The sequence below is a fragment of the Athene cunicularia genome, assembly GCF_003259725.1.
Source record: "Athene cunicularia isolate RWA chromosome Z unlocalized genomic scaffold, athCun1 chrZ_part4, whole genome shotgun sequence".
NCBI lineage: Eukaryota > Metazoa > Chordata > Aves > Strigiformes > Strigidae > Athene > Athene cunicularia.
This window is the reverse complement of record NW_020799145.1, coordinates 1,950,423-1,976,724: the sequence shown is the minus strand read 5'-3', so window position 1 is coordinate 1,976,724 and position 26,302 is coordinate 1,950,423. Positions and strand designations below refer to the sequence as shown.

The 26,302-nt window shown below is 37.1% G+C and overlaps 1 protein-coding gene across 6 annotated transcripts in view; it reads left to right on the top strand.

Annotated features, from left to right (window-relative positions):
* The window catches only part of CARM1 (coactivator associated arginine methyltransferase 1), a 63,396-nt gene extending 38,010 nt beyond the window's left edge, over nucleotides 1-25,386 (top strand). Inside the window, exons 6-14 of one of the 6 annotated variants that reach the window (XR_003400224.1) lie at nucleotides 2,127-2,304; nucleotides 4,635-4,725; nucleotides 9,623-9,704; nucleotides 10,638-10,723; nucleotides 12,021-12,110; nucleotides 13,638-13,775; nucleotides 14,339-14,419; nucleotides 15,568-15,657; nucleotides 17,375-17,396. Coding sequence is in view for 5 of the 6 variants with exons in the window: in XM_026866826.1 (XP_026722627.1) it covers nucleotides 2,127-2,304; nucleotides 4,635-4,725; nucleotides 9,623-9,704; nucleotides 10,638-10,723; nucleotides 12,021-12,110; nucleotides 13,638-13,775; nucleotides 15,568-15,657; nucleotides 17,375-17,384 (765 nt within the window). In the remaining variant the exon portion in view is untranslated. Of the gene's footprint in view, nucleotides 1-2,126; nucleotides 2,305-4,634; nucleotides 4,726-9,622; nucleotides 9,705-10,637; nucleotides 10,724-12,020; nucleotides 12,111-13,637; nucleotides 13,776-14,338; nucleotides 14,490-15,567; nucleotides 16,211-17,374; nucleotides 18,223-24,063 lie in introns of those variants that run through there. The other 5 variants (XM_026866826.1, XM_026866829.1, XM_026866827.1 and 2 more) reach the window with 5 other exon arrangements.
* The last annotated feature ends 916 nt before the right edge of the window (nucleotides 25,387-26,302 follow it).

Genomic DNA, 26,302 nt, shown 5'->3' with positions numbered 1-26,302 from the left:
ATGGAAGAGGGTAAAAAGTGGTGAGTGGAGGATTTTTCATCCCATATCTAGAAAAATTTTGTAGTATCTAGATGTTGTTTTCTTTTTGCTTTGCTGATCTGGAATATAAATGTTCATGAGCAACATTAGGAGTCCATAGTTGCTCTAAGTCCACATAGTGAGCATGTGGTTGTTCAGTTGAAGGTCCTCCTGTATATCCTGATGCAGCGAGCCAGCCTTGCTCTTGATGAAGGCTGGCAAACACAGATTGTCAGCTGTAACACTGTGAAGGAAATGCATTGCTATTGGAAACTGAGATAATCTGTTTAGGTCTCAAAGAAGAAAATGTAGATATTAGACATTTATATTTCTCTCCAGACAGAAGTAGATATTATTGAATAAATTATTTGTATTTTTCACTCCAGCTTAAATACAGGACTCCATATCTCTCCATATGCATTTTGTATTGATTTATGTGTTGAGTGAAAGTGTTGTTTCATTCATTATTTTCTACTTCTGCCTTATTTGTGTTGCCATTGACAAATGTTTTCTTATCACATGGTGTTCTTAAAGATCTGTGCTGAGACCAATAATCTTTAACAACTTCATCAGTGACCCAGACAGAACTTTTCAAATTTGTCAACCTTTTCTTAGAAATGAATACAAACACTTGCCAGTACAAGAAGCAATCATGTTATTTACCTAGTTGATAGCATGTTAGTGTATAATGATTTTTGGGGGGTTTATTAGTTTTATTATCATATTGGCATGTAGTTTATGTGAGCAGGTTATGGCTGAAAGTCATTAGTTGTGTCATTCAAGTGACACAGTCCTTCATACAGATGTTATATTTACTAGGTTAGCTATAAATAAAGAAGGTTCTATAATTCACTGAAGAGTGTTGAGAAGGTATTTAAGAGCTGTCATTTCACTTCATTTGAGGGAAGCTAAATAATTAAAATATTTGATATAGGGCCGTAAAATTATTAGGACTTTATGAAGTATTCTAGTCTGTTATATAAGTTGTTCTGGAGTGGGTTTTTTACTAACAGCTTTTGCATATTCACGTTTCAGTGAATTAGCTAATAATAACATTAGTCTCTCTAGCTAGAATGCATCATAAGTTTCATCACTGTTACCTAAGTCTGTTTTGGAAAAGGTTTGCTGAAGTAATTATGCACTCCTGTTGATGTTACAATTATACCAATGCAAGTACATCTGTGAGGAAGTGTTTTCTATTATTTAATGGATTGTGTATATTTTTTTTTCCTGGTATCTCTGAACATGAATACAATTATCCTACTGTGTTGTTGCAAAGGATCCTCCATTTTATACAATCTCCCAGCAGACACCTCAGATTAGTGTGAAATAATTGCTTCTTCATAAGTTTGTGGCGGAACCCAGATTCTACTCATTATTTAAACATAATAAATTTAGATACTTCCCAGTATGTCTGAGTACAGTACAGATAAATAGGCTATGCCTCTGTGTAGACATATAGAGGCTTTGAAAAGGTGTTTTTTCCTTAATAACTTGCTGAATCAAGCATAAAATGTTATGTCCATTTCTTCTGTTCATTAAACGTTTTGCTCTGAGATTCATTATGCACGTAGAAGTGGATAAATCTCCAGTATCCTGGCTCTAAGAACTGGCCCATATGTTATACGAATACAGTGCTATGCTCTATTTATGCTTAGAAATCATTCACCGTAAACTTTTCAGCTCTTGAGTTTCTTCATCTTTTATGGCTATTTAACCACTCAAGAACAGTATTTTTTAAAATTTGGAGAATTATGAAGACCCTTTCTTTGTAATTTTCTTCATTGGTTTAAAATATCCACCTTTTTCTGGTAGGTATTTCTTCCTGTAGATATTAATTCCAGTTTCTCCTACAGCACAACAGTATTTGTACTGTCACATGGTGATTTCACACAATGCATTTCTTTAAGTTTGTTCCAGTGATCCCCCATCTTTAGAAATTTTAGTTCAGCAAGGAAAAATATATTACCTTTGTATTTTATTCTGATTAACAGACTGAAGTAGTTAGTTTACACTATAGGGGATTTAATGCTAATTAAAGATCTCTGATATAAATTTTGCTAAATAAAGGAGTCAGCAATTTCTGTGTGCTTTTATTTTTCTTCCAGCTCCTGGTGAGAAGCAACAACCTTTCTGACAAGATCACAGTTCTGTTTGGAAAAATCGAGGAGATCTCCCTGCCTGAGAGTGTCGATGTGGTAATTTCTGAACCAATGGGTTATATGCTGTTGAATGGAAGGATGTTGGAAAGTTACCTCCATTCCAAAAAATGGTTGAAGTCAAATGGTGAGTATGTCACCATAGTTACCTCCTTCATAGAGAAAGGAAGATAAAAAGCTTCTGAAAGAAATAAAAAAAAATACTTGAATTGGTAGTTCAGGATTGTCTAGTTTTATACCCTCATTCTAGCTCTACCACCAACATCTAGGGGGCCCAGGGGAATTAACATAATGATGCAGCATTGATATTGTACTATGCTGTGGCTTATTACTGTTTAACAGTGGAAATAGCTTTTAAGTATGCTGCTGTTACACTGCTGAGTCATGCTTGCTTTTTAATCTTAACCTGCATACACTATGATTGCATCTCTGTTGCAACATAACATAATAGATGATGTCACACTAGCCTCAACTGCCAAACAGTGGAATGTAGATGACAGCAGAATAGTCAGATAGGATGAGCGCTTTTTTTTTGTGGAAAAACTCTAATATATTGTCTTTGGGAAAACTGTGAAGTTAAATTGTTTTGACATCCTTTCATTGGGCTTTGTCCAAATACTTTATTCTAATACTTGGATGTTGCCTTCTGAGTGATGTGAGAGATTCACAGGGTTCAGTGCTCTGTACTTCATCCCTCCTGTGTTTGGAGGAGTTTTGAAGGCAATCTGTAAGTTCCAGGGCCTCATGGGAGTCTTCTTTGCGAGGCAAATCTCAGCATCCAATTGCTGAATGATAAATCTTTCTACATGAACTGCTGAAAATGAACTATGAATTCTCTCCTTAAAAGACTTCTTTAAAAGAGACCTTTCTCAAGTAAAATTACTGCAGCATGGAAGTTTTTGAAGCATGGGCTAAATCTGTGCCTCAATGCAGGGAGCTAATGACTTTGCTGTTGTTTCAAACTTGCCAAGCACATTTGGGTACTATTTTTCAGGTCAGCCACTAACCTTGAGTCTCCCATTTAGATTTATGGCCCAGTTTGAGGAGGGCTTCTGAAAACTGATCGGCAGGCAGCTCATTTTCAGTTTTAAATTAGAGAATCCTTTTAAAGATATGTGCCTAACTTTCTGATTGCTTACTTGTACAGTGGGGATGAATCACCTTATGTGGTGATTATTGAACTTAATGATTGTCTAAGAAGTGAGCTGAAACTGTGACATTTTGAGTAAGTTGCTAATTTAGAACCAGTTAGGTGTGGAAACTTTCTGTCTCAAATACTTTGCAAACTTGTCAATATTCTCCTCATGGCCAGTGTTAAAAAGCATGTCTATTTTGTGAGTGGCTGATGCTTTTTATTTAAATTCCTGTGGACTTAAAAAAGGAAAGCTGTTTCCTTTTCCCTCTCCTCCTTTACCTATCTTCCCTTTCAGTTATGCATTGTATTTTATACAAGATTTTAAAACGGTGAAGAAACGTAGTTCAAAATGACCAGGCTTTGTTTCATGCTTTCATTGACACGTGCACAGCAGAATAAAGGACTTTCATTTAAGCTGCTAGGCAGTCTGATGCACTGTCCACAGAAAATAATGGAAGGTAATTCCTCTGGTTTCCCAAGCCATTAGAGTGCAAGATCCTGATGAAAATGTGTTCTTGCAAACTACTAGATTAGAATTTCATTCCCTGCTCTGTCACTGATTTGTCACTTCATGCAAATAAAATTATGTTTCTCAACTTCGGCATCTGTTAAATTTAAAAAAAAATTGTAATAGTACAGTTTTGTATTTGTTCAATTTTTAGTATTTGAAGTGCTATGAGTTTCTTGGATAGAGGTCTTAAGAGTGAAGTGCATATAATTACTTCATTCATTAAATCAGTTCTTCCGAATTTGACCAGAACCATACCAAGCAGTTTAATTCAAGATCAAGTCTGAGCTTTAATACAAATCCTTCACACAGATATTATACTTACTAGGTTAGCTATAAGTAAAGAAGATTCTATAATTCCACTGAAGACTGTTGAGAAGGTATTTAATAGCTGGCATTTCACTTCATTCGAAGGAAGATAAATCATTCAGATACTTGATGTATGACCATGAAATTATTAGGACTTTGGTTCTGTAAGTTGTTCTGGGTTGGGTTTTTTACTGACTGCTTTAGCATATTCACATTTCAGTAGCATCTATATTAATGAAAATAAATATTAAGATATCTGAAGTGTATAACAGTTGCTTCTTCTGAACTGGTGGTTTCTCACTAGTGAAGACATTCCTGTAGAGATGTCTGTGAGACTATAGAATCACAGAATATCCTGAGTTGGAAGGGACTCACAAGGATTGAGTCCAACTCCTTATTCTACACAGGGCAATCCTATCATTAAATCATGTATTTAAGAGCATTGTCCAAAAGCTCCTTGAACACTTACTTACCTTACTACTTTATATTGTCTTTTGTTTACTAGGAATGATGTTCCCAACATACAGTGAGATTCATTTGGCTCCTTTTTCTGATGAGCAGCTCTACATGGAACACTACTCCAAAGCCAGTTTTTGGTAATGATTATTTAGGTTATTTTATTTTTATCAAAGATTCAGTAGAGGTTAAAAATTAAATCAGTTCCTTAATGCAGCATAAACTATCTGTCAACACAGGAAGAGAATGCTTTTATGTTTTTGATGTTCACTTCTGCTCTGGCTTACAGTCATACTTTTTATTGTGCAAGTCTGCAGGATCTCTCGGGAAGTGCTAGACCTGAGTGGGTCTCTTTTTGAAAGAGAAATTGACTCCATGGAGCATTCATTGTGAGAAGAAGAGTTGACTGTGAATCGGGTGCTAGTGTTCCCTTCGCTACACCAAAGTATAGTATGCTGCAGATGGTGATCACTGTATTGCCTAATGTCCCAGGTGCTTAAGCACAGGAAAGATTCCTTGGTAGTCTTCACAGAGAATAAGTATTAATTCCTATGTCCTGAGCAATTTCCAATTTGCTAGTTACTTTCTGTCCACCAAAATTTTTCATGCAGTTTATTTAGAAGTTGTACGCCTTTTCCTTGGAGTGTCCTACTGGTACTGTCCACTGTTGAGCTGTTGCTGTGCTGTATCTAAGAGGAAATATTTACAGTGACATTCTAATAAGGAAAAATTGAGATTATTCTGTTTTGGCAAAGGGCAGGTTTATTTTTAAATATCTTTAGTCCTCCGTGTGATACAGGTCAGTTATAAATTAGCTATCTATTGATTATTAAAGGTTTTGGATAAAAGGTACTGTGGAACTCATGGGTTAACTATTTTTAAATCTTCTGGAAGATTATAAATGCAGTATTTCAACTGTTCTTTCAGCTTGCAGTGTGGAATGTGAACATTAAGTGGTCCTCATCAATCCTATTTGTTGGTTTCTTAGATTAAAGATAGTTTTCTTCCATGCCCAGGTTACAGTATAACTGCTTATACATAGAAGGTTTCTTCTGGCTGTCTCTGAAGTAGAGCTATGACAAAATCTTCTATTTCTACAGCTATTAAGTGAGTGAGAGAATTTTGAGTGATTTACATGTGGAATCCTTTGCTGGCAGTGTTAAGTCTATTCAGCCAGTGTGTGTTCTTTTGTCTCACTGTGTAAGATGAGGCAGTTATGAAATGTTTGCATTGTATGTTTACAATCACAAAAACTGCAACAATATTCTTCTATGTTAAGAGACTGAAAAAAGAAGGTAGAAGTAACTTCTGATAAGGTTTTGCATCTCGGCTGTCATTCTGGTCCCTGTTCCAGAAGATCCTGTTATTTTTATTCCAGAAGATGCTGTTATTACATGTCAATTATATGTATTAGACTACAAATTACATGACTGAAGCACAGTGTTGTACCACAATGCAGATTCTTCATCACTTAATGAAGAAAATAAAGACATACTTTTAGATACATACTACAGGTAGTTTGAAGCAGTAATACAGCTTTTTTTCCCAGGTCTATACAGGATTGAATGTTACTGCTAGTATGAAAGCATTTCATTTCAGACTGCTTGGTATGATCATCTTCATTTGTGATAAATATAAGACCTCTGTGGGGTAGATACATTGTATGTGTGTTATGTCCATTAACACTGATGTATGTGGTAATGTCACTGGTGATGGAAAGAAATCTGCTGTCTTTTGTTGTTTAAGAATTATACAGTTGGGACTGAATAGTCCTGCTAGATTAGTTTCTTACCATTTGTTAACAGAAACACAGAAAAAAAAAAAAAAAAAAAAAAAGACAACTAGACAACTTCATCTGTATCTGGGTGGCATGATTTGATTCCAGATATTCTACATGCATACAATTAATAAGCTGAATTACCTGTCAATCACTGCAAGACTTCCAGAGAACTGTGTAAAGGGGATAAGCAGATTTTTCAAGTCTACCTTAGTAACTAATTTCTCTTTGCACTAAGCGTGTTTTTGTCACTGACATTATTATCACAGACTGTAGTAATACTTTCTAATTATGATAGTGGTCAGGTTGTTATCTAAATCACAAGATACTGTAGTTTTTCCTCCACTCATCTTTGCAAAAGGATATCTCCCATTTTTGACATCTTTTTATTTCCTGCTTTGAATATTTTTTATGAGAATGTTTCAACCAAACTAACCACAGGAAAGTTCTGAGTGAGAGTGCAGTAGTTCTGCTTCTGTGTCAGTCTAGGACATTCATGTTCTTAATATTAAAAGGTCTGGATATCCTTGATAGATTCAGAGCTATAAAAGTGCTAATACAGAAAAAGCACTTTCTTGGGGTTTTCTTGGATATTTCAACTAAACCATGAGGAACTAGTTGGTGGCAGCCTGTGATTTGCTAAGCTTCAAATTCCAGGCCTCAAGGAACAGCTTTTATTCATTGTCCAGCTTTGTTACTTGGAACAGAAGATGTGTTTTGTGTGTAATACATCCTTTCCTATTTAGCTAAATCTGTGTCCTGTCTCTTAGAGATTGGATATGGTTTTGGATCAAGTTGGATGATAATACTTGAGCAAAAGACTGAAAGAAATACATAGATTTGTTATTTGAATTTTTATCTGGTAAAGGAACCAGCACTTTAAAGAAACCCTTCAAAATCCTATTAAAAAATCATGCTGTGTGTTCTGACATTAGATGCAGCAGTTAACATAGCCTGTTTACGATACAAAGGAGAGACTATAAGTTCCTCAGACACGTAGAATTATTGTCTTGGATTTGTACAGTAATAATAATTATGCAATTGTGGAAAGTTTTGTTTCTTTTCAGGCCTATAGATTGGCTTACTGTTGTGCTTCAGTTGTGTATTAATTTGTATTTACCGGTAATCATTCCTAGAATTGTGATAATGTATAGTCTACCATAGAAGAGCAGAGTGCTCTTTTTGTTGGTGAAAATCTTGCAAAGATAGAAAGATACAAAACATTAATACACAGCAAGTGGTTTAAAAAAGTATGCATTTTGTTTGTGTTTCTCATTAGTGATAAATAAGCAATTCAATTCTACAATAAAGCAAACATATAGAAAAGGGTAAAAAATTACTTGCAGTTAGTTACTGGTGTCAGCTGATTTCCTCTGTTGTGCTTATTTGAATTCTTTCCTTAAAAATATCTCTTAAGATATCTTCTAAGACATCTTTGAGACATACAGTCACCTAGGCATCTTCCCTTTATGCAATTAGCTCAGAACTAGTAGTACAGAATTTATCAGTATTAAAGGGATACTGCCATATTGGTTTAGACTAACTCATCCTCTTCAAAAAAAGTTATGATAGTTTAGGAGTTGTATGATGTAACAATGAGGACAAGCATTTGAATTTTCCCTTTTTAAGTGCTCCTGAAGACTTGGAAGATCATGGTTTTGTACCTAGGTGACACTTCCATTCATGTTATCTGAAAGTAAAGATACTTATTGAACTTCTCAGTGAATTGATAAGAGTTATACACAGGTGTTGCAGATGAAAGTATTAACACAGTAATGATTTAGCAACGAATCAGGATTTGTTAATGACTAGCAGCACGTAATCATTAACCAATTCAAATATTTACAAAATAATTCAGTAAAAATGTTAAAACAGCGATTTAATTACAGGTTCGAAGACAAGAAGATTCACACTAACTTACTATATGGTACCTTAAATCAATACATATATACATGCACATTCACAAACACGAGATGTACAAATACACAGGCAGACATAAATATTTGGATCCAGTGTATAAGTGTGTACCCACACTTGTGAATATAGCTGTGTATACCCAAACACATCAGTAAGCAGAGAGAGTGGGTGGAAGAGAATCCAACTCGGAGTTAAAATTGCCCTCTTCTAGAGTTTAGGGTAAATATTCACTATGCATCAACATTCCTTAATGGGCAGTACTTGAAACTCGAGCAGGTCAACTTCACCCTGGCCTTCCCTCAGCTCTGACAGATAATACCTTAAGGTTTTTTGGTACCTGAGAGATGTCCCAGCTCAGGGGAGATGGTGGTCACAGGCCCATTGCAACCCAGGAGGGTTCAAAGGGTCTCACTTGGGGTCTCTATTTATAGGCTCCAAGATAATTGACTTTTTTCAGCTAGTTTTCACTCTGGCCCAGCTCAAACAATGAAGTATTCTAGTGTCTTCCACCAGTTGCACAAAAACTTGATGGATGTGCAATTCTGTTACTGTTCTCCCTGGACCACATCAAGGGTACAAGTGTACCAGGCTGTTGGGCTGTTATGGGCTGTTATAACCGTTCTTAAGCCAGGCTGATCAAAGGAGCACCTTAATGCTCTGTTTACTGCCATTAGCAGTACTTACCTCCCCAGGTTGGTATGGTATGTGGCCCAGGAGGGTGGTTGGAATCACACGAAGCACTACATGGCCCAGCAAGGAGGGGGCAGAATTGCACCACCACAGCAGGAGAAAGATTACTGCAAGCATGTATATTTTAATTTAAAGTTTCACACTGGAAATAATGTTAATATACATTATATACACATTTGCATAAAGTGATAAGATTAAAATACTACTTTTTTTACCCCATTCTGTTAGCATAGGATGACTTTTATTTCCTGCTTAACATCAGTGAAAAGGAACAGACCTGTAATGGAAGTGTCCTCATCACTGTTCTGATTTTATACAAGGTCCATCCTCAATTCTGGAATAGCTCAAGATTACAAAAGCAGCTTAAGAGTGCCTCAGCCCTTCTCTCTATTCACTGCTTGCTGTGTAGATTCTTTCAGAACCATAGTGTGAAATGCCTCTGTATGTCCATTTGAGGGGATCATGTAACATCGATGCTGTACAGGATGTCTGTAGGGAAGATAAAGTAAGCTAAGGAGAGCTGCAGACAGAAGAAAGGGAAAGAGGTGCTTAGCCACACTTCACCTGCCATTTATAATTATATTGTGCCTGTGTCTGGCTGGAACACAGAAAAAACATTTTTCCCTAAACATTTTATGGATTACTGTTTCTAGGTACCAAGAATTCTTTTATGGGGTCAACCTGTCCAGTCTGCACAATGCAGCCGTGGATGAGTATTTCAGACAACCTGTTGTGGTAGGTTTGTATGCCTGGGGGATATTTTTTGTGGTTTTCCCTCTCTCTGTCTTGTCCCTTTCACAAAATTGTACAGGTACAGTAGCCTCCTTAACAGAGCTCTGTGCCTGTTGAGTAGAGAGCCAGGAACTAACTTTTGTCAATGTGAACAGAGCGGCTGTCGGAGGTTAACTACTGTAATATTTCTGATAATGTTTCTGGTTTTGCTATGAATAACAGATGTCTAAAGATATGCACACATCAGGAAGCTACAGCTTGTGAATAACTATCTTCTGAACATGCAGCTAGCTTCCCTCAGTGTTTCCAGTCTTTTGAACAAGTGTGTTCCACTTGTTGGATGTGATACAAGCCTTTACATTAAGTTTGCTTCACTTACGAGTTTGTGAACAGTGATAGATTAGGATTAGTACATGTGATTAAAGAAAGAAAAACGAAGGGAAAAGTTTTCATTTGTTGGCTGACTACTCCTAATTTTTTTCTAGAGGACAATCTGTATTACATAATTTTGCTTCCTATACTTCATAATTTAATTTTCAAGTATTTTCATACTGTCTTAGTTTGGCTTTCCCAGCAGTGGAGTGCAGAAGAGCACATTAGAATATGTGTAGTTTAAAAAAAAAAAAACAACAAACCAACCATTTTTTAACAAGTGATCAATTTCTGGACAAATTTTATTGTTTCTAGATTGAATAAAACAGTCTTTGATAGGTATATAAGCTATCAAATATATTAAAACCTGATAATATTGCAAAATCTAACAGTGTTTTAAGGGGTACTAACAAAATGAAACATTTAAAATAAGTTTTTTGGGGTGAAGATTGATTTTTGTCTTTTTTTCCCCTTTTTTTTAACAAAAAACAAGTTTATATGCTGACAAGGCAGAATGATAACACTTGCAACTCTTTTTGTTGTTTTTGTTTTTTACTCCCATAGGATACTTTTGATGCAAGAATTCTGGTGGCCCGGTCAATGAAGTACACTGTTAACTTCATCGAAGCCACTGAGGAAGATTTGCGTAGGTCAGCAGACACCAGTGACCTACTCTTAATCTATCATTTTTGTAACTGGCTGTAGATCAGTGCTCAGAGATGGAGGAAGCTTTGTGGTGGATGCAGAGGAGGGAAGGTGGCATGCACCACATGTACACCACTTGTAATGGACTGGAGCATTCAATTGCATGACAATTTCTCTAGTATTAGCACAGAAGCCTGTTGGTGTGCCTGTGAAACACCAGAGATCAGTTCACAAAATTTTCCTACTGAAAGGGATAAAATGGGCTCTGGAGAACAGTATTTACTTCTTAGCATTATATGTTGGGAGACATTTAAATCTATTTACACAGCAATTTTTGTTTTTCTGTGAGACATCCTAAAAGACCTTGTCAAATGGTGTTATCACAAGCTACCTTGATGAACTCTTATGTATCTCTCTTGTTTTTAAACATTTTCCAGTCTAGCAGGAGTCAGCTGTACCTCTTTACTTCCCTCCTGAAATCCTTCAAATCATTAGTTGGAAAGTCTTCTGTATAACCCAACCTGCATCCCTGGTGTCCCAGAATGACAGCAGAGAAGCCTTCTTGGTACATTTGTGAAATAAAATGTACCATATTGGAGAATTTGAGGGAGTACTTCAAGCCCTTGCAAGACACGAGGAGAAAGTATCACAGAATGTCTGAAACTCTGAACCCTTGTTTCAGCATGACTCACAACTAATTGTATAAATGACATGGTCTAGTGAGACAGAATTTCTCTAAGCGGGGGGAAACAGCTGGAGAATTGCTTTTTGTTATATTTCTGCAAGAGTGGGTTAGATTTGGGTTCAGCTACATACCCAGTAATAGTTCTTTTGGAAGGGAAAATATTTCAGCTCTTGCTCAAGCAGTTCAATTTTTCCTTCTGATTCTGTTAGTAGTTCTATTTGTCAAATCTATAGTGGAACATTTTCCTGTTCAAAATTGTATTTAAACTAAATCCAAGTCCTTCACTAGGAATGGGAAATTTTCCAGTGGAAACACTGAACTCCTGTATTTATAACAGTCTGCTGCGTTGCCACAAATGATGCAGTAACATTGTGTCATGGCATATTTGATTCTATTATCAAATAAGGCACACAAAAAACTAACGTCTAAATCAGTGCCACTGGTAAATTCTATTGACACAGAGAAAAAGAGCACATACTTTTAAATGTATGGAAAATTGATGAATAAGAATGGAAATACATAAATTAGTAGAAGATAACTTTCCAGTGGAATTTCTAGTGGAATTTCAGTACTTTTTGGAAGTTACTTTGGCATCATATTTTTTTTTTCTTCTGCAGCATGGAAATCCCTTTTGTTTTCCACATTATGCAGTCTGGACTAATCCATGGCCTGGCCTTCTGGTTTGATGTGGCATTTGTAGGATCACTGTAAGTACTTTTTCCTTCTTCCTATGAAATACTAACTACACGGGGAAGAAAATGCATCTTTCATGAAAAGTGTGCCAGAATTAGACCTTTCAGGTGCTGACCTTGTTTGTAATGAAATTCCTTCATATGAAATAAATTATGCCTTCTAGGTGTAACATGAAGTGTGATAACCTAGTGCTAGCAGTGTGACTAGAAGGTGGTGATCTTGCTTCCCATTGATTGGGGAGCATATTATCTATGGTAGACCACATGCAGGAGTTGTGGAGGGTCAAAATGCACTGTTGCACACTATACTGATCTTTATTAGGTAATATCAATAGGTAATGTTATACTCCTTTCTGTTTTACATTGTAAATAAAGCACCAGCATTTGAACGTAAGCTGGGTTTTCCCATTTGGGCTGGCTTCATTTGTGGGCAGAAAGGAGAGATGGTTGCATGTTCCACCAGACTTGGGAAAATTTTTTCACTATAGCACCAGGCATTTATTTCGAAATGGGGAAATTCATTTGGTATAGTAAGTAGGTGAAAATTAGATAAACTATTTCAGGTAGTCAATATATAGATTTCAACTGTCTGTATTTAGCTCTTGGATAAGATATGTTGATTTCACAGTTAAATTGATCTAGTTTTACATGAGGTGGTTTTTTTCAATAAATTGTAAAATGCAATTTTATTTATTTGTGTTTATAAATGCCTTTTATAAGCCTTTGAAATAAGGATTGTCAATAATTCAGAATAGTATATCCATTAAAAGAAAATGGACATATGTGCATTTGTATTTATGTTAACAGCTGACAGTAAAATTTTTAATCTTAAAAAAGAAACCAATAACTCCACATCAGTTAAAAAAGTAGAGAAAATTGCAGACTTGTTGGAACTGCCTGAAATCCTCTGCTGAGAAGGCCTCCATTTTGGAGTAGGCAATTGCTTTATCAGCAGATTAATTGCTTAATCTTTCATGATTCTATAACTCTGGAAGTTCTTTGTCTTAGCACTTGAAATCTCAGTGGATTGGGCTCATGGTATTACCTTTGTTATCCCTTTCTTTGCACCTACGGTCCCTTTTAAGATATTACTGAAATATCTCTTGCAACTGAAAACTATGTATGGGACCTTCCTGGAGATGAAACTACCATTGTGAAGAATCGCATTTCCACATTCAGGACAAACTTTCATTTCCTGTAATTTCTTGAAATTGTTTGAGTGGTAAGAAGAGATAAACGAGTATTTATTGTCCTGGCAGTGTGGAAAGAGGAGAAAACAGTGTCTGAAGAGTCTGTTTTTTCAGTCTCCATGATTGGCTTAGGCACACAGATCTGGTGGTCACAGGCACAGTATAAAGAAAGAAAATGAGGCATAATGTATTGATTTCCCAGCATAAGGTAGAACCGCTCTCCCAGTTTAAGGCAGTTTAAAGTTTATTATAAGCAGTTGAGGCCTCACATATATAAAAGTCTTAATTTTTTTTTTCTGAAAGCAGAAGACAGGAGAAAAAGTCTATAGATAGTTTTTCTCATTTGTTTTAGGGCAACTGTTTGGTTGTCCACTGCACCAACAGAACCTCTCACTCACTGGTATCAAGTACGCTGCCTTCTTCAGACACCCCTCTTTGCTAAAATGGGGGAAACCCTGTCAGGGAAAGTCCTACTTGTTGCAAATAAGCGGTAAGTGTAAAAGCTTCCCAAGCAGATTTTGTACTGTAGCTGTTCTTGTTAGAGGTACCCAAAAGACACCATTTAATTATGGGTATGCCTGTACCCACATTTTATTTCTGGTACCACTACCAAATTATATGGTATCACTGGTACAGTTAAGAGTAGGCAGTGTTGACCTTGTGACCTCTTCTCTCCAAAAGGTCTTCATGTTCCACTCCAGCTACCTATGATGTTCCTTCTCACATATCTTCTATTTCACCTGTCGCATCCTGCTTTCCCTCACAGTGCTACTTGCAGCTTTTGTTGGCTTTCCACTGCACTTTTGCACACAGCAATTTTCGCAGGTCATGTCCAGTCATTTTCCACACCTTCTTCTGGTGGTTTGCCTGAAGCAGCCTGGTGGTTTGCCTGAAACCCCAGCATCCCTTGTCTGTCAGCAAGTCCCGTGCAGAGACAAGAAGTGGGGTTAATCCCAGATACATTACATTTTTGATTCTGAAAAAAATTCCTTATGGACATGCTCTCCTGTTTAAGAATAGCACTTTTCATGTGTTGTTTGTCCTTCCACTAAGGCTAATGAAGATGGCTGCTTCTGGAAGGACATATTTCCTCACCAGACTTCTTTGCTGTTCCTGCTGTCAGTTAAATGTTTGGTAAATCTACTCCTGTGCTTTGCTTTGAAAACAATCCTCCAGTGACTGGGTCACACAAGTTGCAGACTGGTTTGCTTACCTGTATGTATAGTTTTAACAGAAACAAAGCCTCCTCTATGTAGGAAGGTGAATATTTTTTTTAGAGGGGGTGGGGTGGGGTGTGAACATGCTGAACAATCGTGTGATTCCAGTGACATCAAAGCTGTCGGTAAGATTTCCAGGGCTTTTTAATCAAATAAGCAACAAATACTTCATTTGGGACTTAACAGTTTTCTAGATCTCCTGCTTAGCAATTCCTCATGGAGAAAATAAATAATAAAGATCTTGATTTGTCTTTTTCAAACGTAAAATGTATTCATATTTTAATATATAGAAGAAACTATATGCCACAAGGTGATCACACAGCCACTGCTGTGAATATGTCAATACATAAGGCATATCTACAATGGAGCATGGCTCAGAGATGCCTGAGCTGGTGACCTTGACAGACAGAATGAGAAGCGCTTTAACCATGTGTTAGCACTGAGCTAACAAGCCTGGCCACAAAGCTAATCTGCTTTTGGGATCAACATAGTACCTCTGTGTAACTCTGCAGTTGCTGTTACTTGTGGGAGGACCAGCTTTGGTCAGCTTCAGCATTCTGGTTTCACTCTCACTTGCTCAGTTCTTCCTCTTTACTCTTCAGTGTGTAAACTCAGTTTCTTGCAAAAAGTCCTGTGAAAAATATCCTTCCTGGTGAAATCTATGATTATGACAAGAATGAACCTAATGCTCTTTGGCCAGTCGGGTATTTTTGATCATGAAATAATACTCTGATTGTACTTGCTAACGTTGAAATTTAGATTATTTCTGCCAGAGAGGGGGGAAAAAAGACCTTCCACTATTAAATACTATCAGTGCAAAATTATGTTTTTCAGATCCAAACTCTTAAAATCACTTAAGCATCTTGTAAATTTTACTTCTTTAGAGATGATTAAATAATCATGTCCTTGCACTGATACCAGTGATACCACTGCAAATAAATTTCTTTTGCTTGTTATACTAAGTGGCTATTATTCAGACAGTAACTACACTGGCATTTTTTTTACACAAGATGTTATAGTTGTTTTAGTTCCATTATCTCTTTTATACTTCTCTTTCTGATGCAGACAAAGTTATGATATTCAGATTGTGGCTATGGTGGACCAGACAGGATTTAAATCTAGTAACATTCTTGATTTAAAGAATCCATATTTTAGGTAAGTTATATTTTTGACTAAAATACACCATTGTAGGGTGGTAACAACATGTGTGACAGGAAGCAAAGGACACCTACTGTGGAAGAACAAGCTTTTGACCTCTTACAGTTTATTTTATTTCTACAGGTATAAGGGCACCATTGTTTAGTATTGGCAGTAGTTACTTATATAAGCCAATATTCTATTTAGGCTGTGTGATAAAGAGCAAAAAAGCTTTTTTTTAAGATCTGTAATGATTTAGTGCTGTGACAAAATCGTAGATATTTACTTACTTGAACTCATGTATACATAAAATCTTTTGCTTTTTCCTGTTGAGTGATGTAAATCATTGTGACTTGAGGAATCGGCAGTATGCCAAGATGAACTCTGCCGAGTACATCAATTAATACTGCTATTTGAAATGAAGGACATGTCCTTTCTGTATGAAACATGAGGGGAGGAAAAAATCTACCTCCTGCAATCCTTTCCAACCAAGCAGGGGCCTTGATTCGGTGTTGTTACAACACTGTAATTTGGGAAAAGCTATCAATTACGATCAAAACAAGGAGGAAGGAGCCATCAGTTATTCCAGAAAAAAAGATTTTGGAGAAAAACAAGCTGCCTGTGTTTTGTTCTCATTCTTATGCTGTATTTGGCATAAAAATTAGGCAAACACAGCTGGTGGAATTAATTTTTTCCCAGAGGTACACATGGAAAATGCTTCCTTCATTCATTATGTGTTTCTCACTTCCTATTTTTTGACTCGGATGTGTATGACAAATCCACAGTAAACCGTTAAAAAAAATACCCATTGTGTCTGATGAAAATGAATTAATTTCCATCTATACATTAAATGTGCAGCACATCAGTTGTTTTGGCTTTAGACTGGGGCCCTTCTGATTCAGTTCATAAAGATGCCTTTGTAATAAAGACTGTTCACAGAAGACTTGCAATAACTATAAATAAAATCATGCTCTGGAAAAGATTAATTCCTCAGATTTGACTTGTGTCATGGATAGTGTCTAGCCTGCTTATTTTTTTGGTTTGGCTAATACCATATTCAAATCTAAAAGCTTTTTGTAAGGATGACTATGAGTAAGTTTACTGGTCATCTAAAATCTCCATACTTACTCTCAGCACCCATTGCGTGTGAGTGACTTTTCAAAGATGATACAAATCTACTCATTTAGAAAGAAAATAAGCTTTGTTAAAAGTTTTTAACTGATTACATAAAATGTAGAAATCACTTTCAGAATGCTATCACTCATTTACAAGAAAGCAGGAGAGAAAATGTCAAGTTATGTGTTACATATAGAAATACTTTAAGTTAGATGAAGTCATATTCTAGTTTGAAAACTGGATGTAAAAATATCACTGTATGATTTCATGGTTGCTCGCCAATTAATCATATTGTTCAGTAATTAAGACTGCTGTTCTTTTATACATTGATGCTTAGAATGCTTGGTTGTGAAATCCTGCCACAACATGCTAACACTTACTCCTCTGTGAGGCTCCATCAGGGTTTTTTGTTGATTGATCCTTCTCCATTCTGCCCCTGCCCTCCCATAACAATTACCAGAACTCTGAAAGAGTCGAATAAACAAAGGCAAAGAAGACTTTTACTAGAGAGCAAAATAAAAGCTAATTAGAGTTTATTAAGTTTGTTTAGTTTAGCCAGTGCTGTAAGTGATCAAAGACTTTTATATTTTAACTAATTTATTCTTTCATCCATTTTTAGGTATGCATAGAATATATCATAATATGGCATCTGAAAACAGAAGTGAGATTCTCACCAAGCCGAGTAACCAGTGAGATTGAAATTAGTTCAGTTCTTAGTAGGCCTGCTAGTGCTTTTGTAAAATCAGTTTGTAACTGTACATATCTCTAATTGTATGCAAATCACATGAGAAGGGAATATTGTGGTTCCATCCTTTTATTTTGTTTAATTAAAATTTAGCCTGCTCTCATATTTACAGACTTGAATTTCAGTAGACTCAGTTTTATTCCAGAAAGTTCCTTTGGTATAGAACAAGAACTATCTGTGTTTATTTCTGTTTTATAGTAAGCTCACATAGGTCTTTTTTTTTCTTTAAATATTCTAACTAGTATTCTAGGTTATTAAAGAAAACCTACCTCATGTTGCTCTATCTCTAACACATCAAAAGATCTTTGAACAGTATGTAGTGTCCATGCTTTAAACATTAAACACTTATTTCCATATATTTCAACATTTGGTGTTAATCTTCTACCTTACCAGAGCAATGTGTTAAATACTTCTGTTTTCTCTCAATTTGCTTCATTTTTGAGATATGAACCTGAAGTCATCATGCATATATACTTTGTAAGTATTCTGAGTCTTCTCTATGCCTACACAAGTGTAAACAGGACACATTTGTAAACTACCCCCAGCATAGTGTGATACAGAACGGTATGACAGGATATGTGTGACTTTCACTTCTTCCACAGCTCTGGGAGAAGTACTGATGGTCGAAGCTATACCAAGATGTATTTTTGGCTTGTGTACCTAGCAAATAAAGAATCATAGAATGGTTTGGGTTGGAAGGGACCTTAAAGATCATCTATTTCCAACCCCCTCTGCCATGGGCAGGGACACCTTCCACTAGCCCAGGCTGCTCAGAGCCCCGTCCAGCCTGGCCTTGAACACTGCCAGGGAGGGGGCAGCCACAGCTTCTCTGAGCAACCTGTGCCAGTGTCTCACCACCCTCACAGGAAAGAATTTCTGCCTTGTATCTAATGTAAATCTACCCTCTTTCCGTTTAAACCATTACCTCTCCTCCTACCACTACACTCCCTGATAAAGAGTCCATCCCCATCTTTCCTGTGGGCCTCCTTTAAACACCGGAATGCCAATATAAGGTCTCCCCAGAGCCTTCTCTTCTCCAGGCTGAACCACCCCAACTCTCTCAGCCTGTCCTCACAGGAGAGATGCTCCAGCCCCCTGATCACCTTCATGGCCTCCTCTGGACCCGCTCAAGCAGGTCCCTGTCCTTCTTTATGCTGGGGACCCCATAGCTGGACAGAGCACTGCAGGTGAGGTCTCACAAGGGCTGAGCAGAGGAAAAGTATCCCCTCCCTGTTCCTGCTGGCCACACTTCTCTTGATGCAGCCCAGGACACAGTTGGCTTTCTGAGCTGCAAGCACACATTTCTGGCTCGTGTTTAGTTTTCCATCCATCCATCCATCCATCCATCCATCCATCCATCCATCCATCCATCCATCCATCCATCCTTCTCTGCAGGGCTGTTCTCAATCCATTCATCATTGCCCAGCCTGTCTTTGTGCCTGAGATTGCCCTGATTAATGTGCAGGACCTTGCACTTGCCCTTGTTGAATTTCATGAGGTTTGCATAGGCCCATGTCTCCACATCAACAGCCATTTGCAGCTATTTAAAGGTAGTTTATAAGACTACGGAAAGTAGTCCCTGGAACTGTGGAACTTGTGAAAGTAGCATGAACTTCATGGCTGAGACCATAAAACCATTGAAGTTAGTGTCAGAAAATTATTGCCTTGTTATTTCCAGTAGCATTTAATATAGCAGGTGAGAGACTTCTAGTACAAAATGTAGTTTGCACAATAAAAGACTTTCTTGCTACACAAATACATTTTATATATTTATAAAAATAGTATTTAATGTGGGTTGCTGCCTCAGAATGCTACCAGTTAGAAAGAAAATTTCTGTTACAACCAGTGTAATGAGATTTCTGATGCAATGTTTGAAGGTTGGGTATCTACCTTTCCTAAATTTAATCTGTACAGTGGTTGGTGGTTTTATGCCTACACGAGAGAAGGAAACAAATACAGGAATGTCCAAATCCAAATACAGGGCAGCCATAGTTCAGTTTTCTACAGTCGGGCAGTTTTTCCTCAGCAATTATGAAAGGAATATATGAAATTTGAATCTGAATTAATTTTATAGATTTGTAATGTCTCATATTGATCAGCATTTCTTCTAAAACGTATCTGTATATCAAAGACTTCTATTTTCTATAGGGAAGAACCTTACATTTTTAATCTCATGTGGCAACTTCAATTCTTTTTAAGGAAGCAAGTAAATAAAGGGGAGTAAAAGCAACAGCAGCAGACAGCAGTGTCAGGCAGTGTATCTTTATTTAATTTCAGAGCAAAAGTTGTATGTATCTAATAACTGCATCTTCAATATGTAGAGAACATATTGCGTCCTTACACATTTAACAATTACAAAGAATATTTCACAGTGATTCCTACTTTGAAATGATTTGGATAATCCAGGACTGGTGTTTGTATTTCTCTCTACTTCAGGAATTCACTTTATTCCAGATTGTATGCTAAAACTGAAGATAAGATTGACATCAGATACTGTACCATTTGCAGTTTGAAATAACATCCTGTGGCTGTCTTTGTTTCCTTATCATTTAACATTTTCTTCCTTCCTGCTCTGAAGCATTGGCGATTTTGAAGTATATGGAAGCCTACCTTGAAGGACTACAATATACTGTTGAATGCATTTGTAAAATATTTCTGAAACAACTTGTTAATTAAAACATTACGTTGATACAAATGATGGTGTTCTGTTTTGATATTTTATAAAGACAACATTAATGAATGCTAGAGAATGTAGGGAAACCAGTGCAGAACTGTGGGGACACTGGAGCAGACAATGATAATGTAGTTTTACAACATAAGACACTTGGAACAGATTTGACCACACTGTGAAATACAGCGTTTCCTCACTGAAACAGTCTGTTTTAATCCTGTTGAAAAATGACATAATATCTTGCATCCCTGACTCATAAAGCACAAAAGGAAAGACACTGAATATCATATTAAGGAGCTACAAATTATCATGCTCTGTTGGATCAATGATCATCTAGAAGGTTCATCTTCAAGAAATTACAGCAGTAAGAAGTGCTTTTTAATAGCTTATTTTTCAACAACTGCATATAGTTATTTTCTCTTACCTTCCAGAGAGATACATTTAAGTTTTGTAAAGACATACACACATAGCAATTTGTGATAAACTGCATTTTCAATAGTCATTACTTCCATTTTGAATGTCTATCTATATGAGTTTCTCATCTGAACTGATGATTAGAATATTCTGTCCTTAGGAATAGTATAGGATTCCAGCATGGCTACTATTACTATAGTGGTTGCTAACTGAAGTAGTGATTTACTGCATATTGTGTGGACTAGACCCACGGAAGTCTTTGTGATAGTGTTCTTTATAATACTTATCACAACTATGACATCCAAAATCAGTCTTGATGCATCTGGATCTAAGTGGAATTGGTGTTAATATGATTAGCTAAGTTTCTATGATTTGTGCTGTTTTCTCAAGATGCAAAAAAGAAAAAAAGAGGCAGGGATGCGAGGAAGACATTTAGAGGTTGGAAAACAAATCTCCAGACAGTATGCATTTTATTCTTCCTTAAGTCCTGGCATGACGTATACAGGTTTTCACTATTCTTGATAGACAACACACATACTTCTAGCTCTGCACTGATCCAAGTTGAGAGCTAAAACTGGGAAAGATACACTGTCAAGATGCAGCTAAAGTCCGCAGAATGGAGGACAGCAGGAGAAGTAGGAGACTTCATGAAGAAAAATTAATTTCTTGCTGGAAGCACCCAAGAGGGTATCAAATACCTGACATTAATTGTTCAGGTTCAGCTCAGCAGGTTTGACCCACATTGATTTTAGTGATATTAAGATGCACATATTTACAGAAGAAAAAAACCCTAACATAAAGTGAAGACCAAAGACAAAGGAGTGGGAAGTATAAAAATATCTTTCTTGAAGTGGTTGCCCCTCCCTAGGTTGGCCAGTTGTCAGGCATGACATCTTGCAATACTGAACTGAGACTTCAGCCTGATTTTGCTGGGACTGCAGCCTAATTACAGGAGTTTTTAGATGTCCCTTAGCTAATCGGTCACTCCATAATCAGATATCCAGTGGATCATGATTCAAAACTACTTTGAACAAAGCATTGCTCAAGAGTACTGGAACTTACCATAATAATTGTCATGCTTAAAGGCCTCTGAACAATAGTTCAGAGTTCACTGAACACTGAATCACTCACTGCCTTTCATTTGAATTTGGCCTACAATAAACATTTTTGAGTATCTGTGAAGAAATCCCAAGCAATCTTTAACACTTCTTCACTAACACTTCTTCAGTGGTGGAAGGGGAAGCAGAAACTGGTTTTCAGTTTTATGGGTGGTGTTCTGTACTGAGGTGACACAGCTAACGTGACAGAGATCCTCAAATATACATCCAGTAATACTCATATAAGCAGTAATAAAAGAGGATGATACCACAGAATATGAAACACACTTGAGTTCAGGAAATGGCACAATTCGGGAAATAGCACAGAACTGAACATGGTACTTCCTTTAAAATAAATCACCACCATCCAAAATCCCAACAGAACACATTTTCCTTTTCCAATATATGAGGTAATTGGTAAGTGCATACTGAGAGAGAAGGAACATGGATCCAGTTTTGCTATAATTCAGGTGGAACATTCAAAGAATCCCAAGATCTGTTAGGAATGCTTGGCTTGGTCTGGCAAACCTTGCAGATTAAAGAGCATTCATGGTCTTTACATGGAAAACAGTATAAGAGAAAAAAGCCAGCCTTCACTCGGAACATTCAACTATAATGCCGATGTCAGAGATCTCAGAAATTCTCGCAGGAACACTGAAAGCCAGGACATGCACATTAAGAATCTTCTTTGCCACATGCCATCTGCCCTTGAAATAGTGAGCTGAGAAATAAGAACAAATGACTGCAGCTGAGTGTATTGTGCCAACTTGAGAAAAAGGGAAATATAATTCACTTAAGTTGTCATGTGGATGAAACTCTTAGCTGGTATTTTTAATTAGAAACAACAGCAAGTGCTCAAGATGCGCAGGACGTGCAGGAAGCCTGCCTTCTACTATTCTGAATAGGTGGATAAATTAATTTCACTTCTACCAAGTCTCCATAGTTTGGGAAATGATCAAAATTTGAGTCCTCTCTCGCACAGTCTAAGTGAGGAAGTGAAACAAGGAAACTGCACATTCATTTGTGATTCTCAGTGTAACCAGGTATCTCACAGTAAGATGCTGCAGTAGCTACTGAGAATGCACCATTTCTTTACAGTTGTATCTCGTCTTTTCCAACTCAGCTGACTTTTAACAAACATTGCACTGAATTCTAAGTCACTCAGAAGGTTAAACATCATGATACAAGAAGCTTACAGGCAGCTATTAGCATGGGCAAACAGGGAGTAGACAGTAGGGGAAAGTTAAATAACTGCTGCTTCCCTGGCTATGGTGTAGTCCAGAAAATGGATGGTCACTCATAAAAACATTGCATGCTGCCACTACCCTTTCCAACTTCAGCATGGCATTAGGAGTAACTGTTCTCTCCTCTGCTTATCACTCAGGAGTGACGAGTTCCAAGGATCTTTGGGGATCCTTTCGGGCAGCAAAGTTCAATTATGTCTACATATCAAAAGATGGTAAAAAAAGGATTTTTTTTTTTTTTTTTTTTTTTTTTTTTTTTTTTTGTATTATGAAAGGGTTGGATATACTTAGTCAGAGCAAAGTATACCCACTGCAGCTGGCTAACTTAATGACCATCTTTCCTGCACTGCCTAAAAAGTGATACAGAGAAGAGGTTTTTGGCACACTGCAACTGGAGCAGTAGAGACACAAATGGTTTTGGTTGTGTCTGTAGATCAGAGGTCTGCACTGTGATAACAAGAAAGATTAAAAAATTAATATTTCTATTCTACTAGGAACTGTAGAGGGAGATATTGACTTGAAAGGCTGTGCAGGAATGGTGCTCTCTCCAGAGAGGATACCAGCTGAAAGGCATGGTCATCAGTCCCTTTACAATGACAGCAGAACTGTCTGCTTCCCCACAAATAATGTAAGCTATAAAATTGTCTTGGACAAGGTGCATGTAGCAGTCTTCAGAAACCAAGAAAGTACCTGCAGTTTAATCTGACTCCTGTGGTAGTTATTCTCCTGCTACCTTGGTAGTGGGAAGTCAGGTTATGGCTGTGTTTACACTCCATTTTCTTACAGGTTTGCACTTTCAGATGTTTTGTTGAAGGAGGCTCACTGAAGTGAACAGGCAGTAGACAGCACTTTATTGTTGCAGTCTTCACTACAATTGCCTTAATACAAAGTCCCGATATTGTCTCACAGAGCTAAAATATTTTTTTAGATGTGAAAAGGGTCAGATAAATGTGCTATTAAATGCACAAATAAAAACCAGCCTTTTTAAAATTATTATTAATTTCATTGACTACTACAGACACTACAGATTCTTGTTTTGGCTAGCACAAATAAGCAAATATACTGTCACACTTCTGTAAATCTCTATGTAAAATGTGAGACATGCCGTTTTTAAACCTCCTGTTTTATTTACCACAGCTCTTATTTCTTCAAAGTCTGCTAAGAAATGAACACTACCAAATTCACCATAGCTCTCCTTGAGCTGGAAGCCAATGCCAGAAAAGTGCCTCATGGGGGACTAGCCCTAAATGCAAGTATGCTAGCACTGCTTCTGGCAATTCTGTAACAAATCTACTCCACAGACAAATCAGAATGGATGTGGATAACTGTGTAAAAGAAGAAAAGGCTGTAGACACTTCATTATGATCTTATCCAGCCTATGACTATTCAGTGAAACATACTTCTTGCTCTTGACTTATTACTGCTCATTTTTGCTGCCCAAAAAGTGTGATCTTTGTTTAAAAAAAAACTTGTCAGAACCACATTTTCACGGGTATCCAAAAACATGCTTGGAATATCAAGCTGGAAACCTCATGAGGAAGGTCTAATATACACTTATGTGAGTTAAACACAATTTTAGAAGAATCCAAATGTAAACCTGGATTTTGAGATGAGGCTTTCAATAGAGAGGCAGACTGGTAATACCAAATTTCAACATTACAGATCCTGCTCACAAGCTATAGACTCACTTTTCTGAATTTTTATCCTCTGGTTTCTTTAATAATTTTCATCTTCAGGGAATCAACACAGCATCCAGAAGAGATAAAACAGACATAAAATACAGACATTAAAACAACTGTGCTGATACATGACTCTGACCACTTAATCCATTATTAAGTCAAGAAATATCTTCTACAATTACAGCCTGGTTTAAGGTACCTAAAGATCTTTAAGGAATCCTTAATTCTTTTTTTATGAAAGACAGATGCTTGAACCTGTAAGATGGTTGACTTAAAATCTCTGGCTGACATTAAAAAATTTCATTGGTTTATTCTCTGGGTGATGTTTGTATTATAGCAATATGTTTTCTAATGTCTTAATTGATCATGGTCTTAATTCTTGAAAAGAAACTACTAAAAAACTGGAAAACATAATTAGTGTAGAGAAGAGACTTATCTCAAATATCTACAGAGGTTGTTCCAAACACTGAAGCAAAGCATTTGCGCTGTGGGAGCCTGCAAACTTGTCATATATATTATGGCCCTTGACTTAAGCCAAGCTTCAAAATATACTCTTTCCCCTCCACACCCTTTAAAACACACAGGCATGATGTTAACAATTCAAGGAGTGGGAAAACTGAACATCATAATCCTGCCTATGCCCATTCTATTTTGCAAGCCACTGCCAAGTGCTTCCCAGAAGACAATTAAAAGAAGAATAGTACTACCACCAACTGTACTGAGGAGGATTTACACCACCAAATAATTTCTCTCTACATCACTTCTTTAGTCAAATATACTATGGGTGATTTATGTTTTGCTGATTAAGGATACCAATTAAACTCAGACACCAGAGTGGAAAGAACAGGTGTATTTTACTAGTGATAACCAGTGTAACAGTGTAATACAGAAAACATGCAGTTAGAAAAAGCAGAATAGTGCACTTAGAGCAGCAAAAAGGAAAAAACAGGGTAATGCATTAAATCATGACTACACGAGAGAATGGAGATTAAGAAAAATACATCACCACTTGCATATATTACCATCACCCAGCCCCGCAGTGGCTGGGCAGCCCTGGTTACAGCGAGGGTTTGGAGAGCCTGTCCCGGCAAGGGGGAAATCCTACGTGGTGTGTCCACCCATAGGTGTGACGTGCGGAATCACACTCCACAATCTGATAGATTGTAAAGTAGGTATGTTTATTCAGCGCTGGGCACACAGGGGATAGCTCCTCCTATTGTGTGCACCCGTTATAGCATTGCTACCTTGCTTTTATAGAGTAAATGATTACATATTCATAATATTTTGCAATACGCCTATACATATGCATTACCTATCCCCGCTTCGTATTTAAATTAGCATTTCCATGATCTCCTCCCAGCTGAGTCTGCGCAGTGTTTTCTGGTGGTGGTCGTGGGGGTCTTTGGGGATGAAGTCACGCTCCTCTTCCTCCCGTCCGATTGTAACCCCAGCGTTTCGCGCAAGCTCAGTTGTTCGTTGGCCATTATCTAAACCGCAGACCTAGCTCTAACTGGTTTTGTGCTATCTATATATTTCAGCACGTCCCGTTATACATACCATCTGCAAGGCAAGGACTCCCTATCTTGACTATTCTTGATTTATTATATTGTTCATTATCCACTCATCCTGCAAGGCAAGGACTCCTTATTTTAACTACTCACTTTTACCTCATCCTACTTAGCTTGTGCCTTGCATCA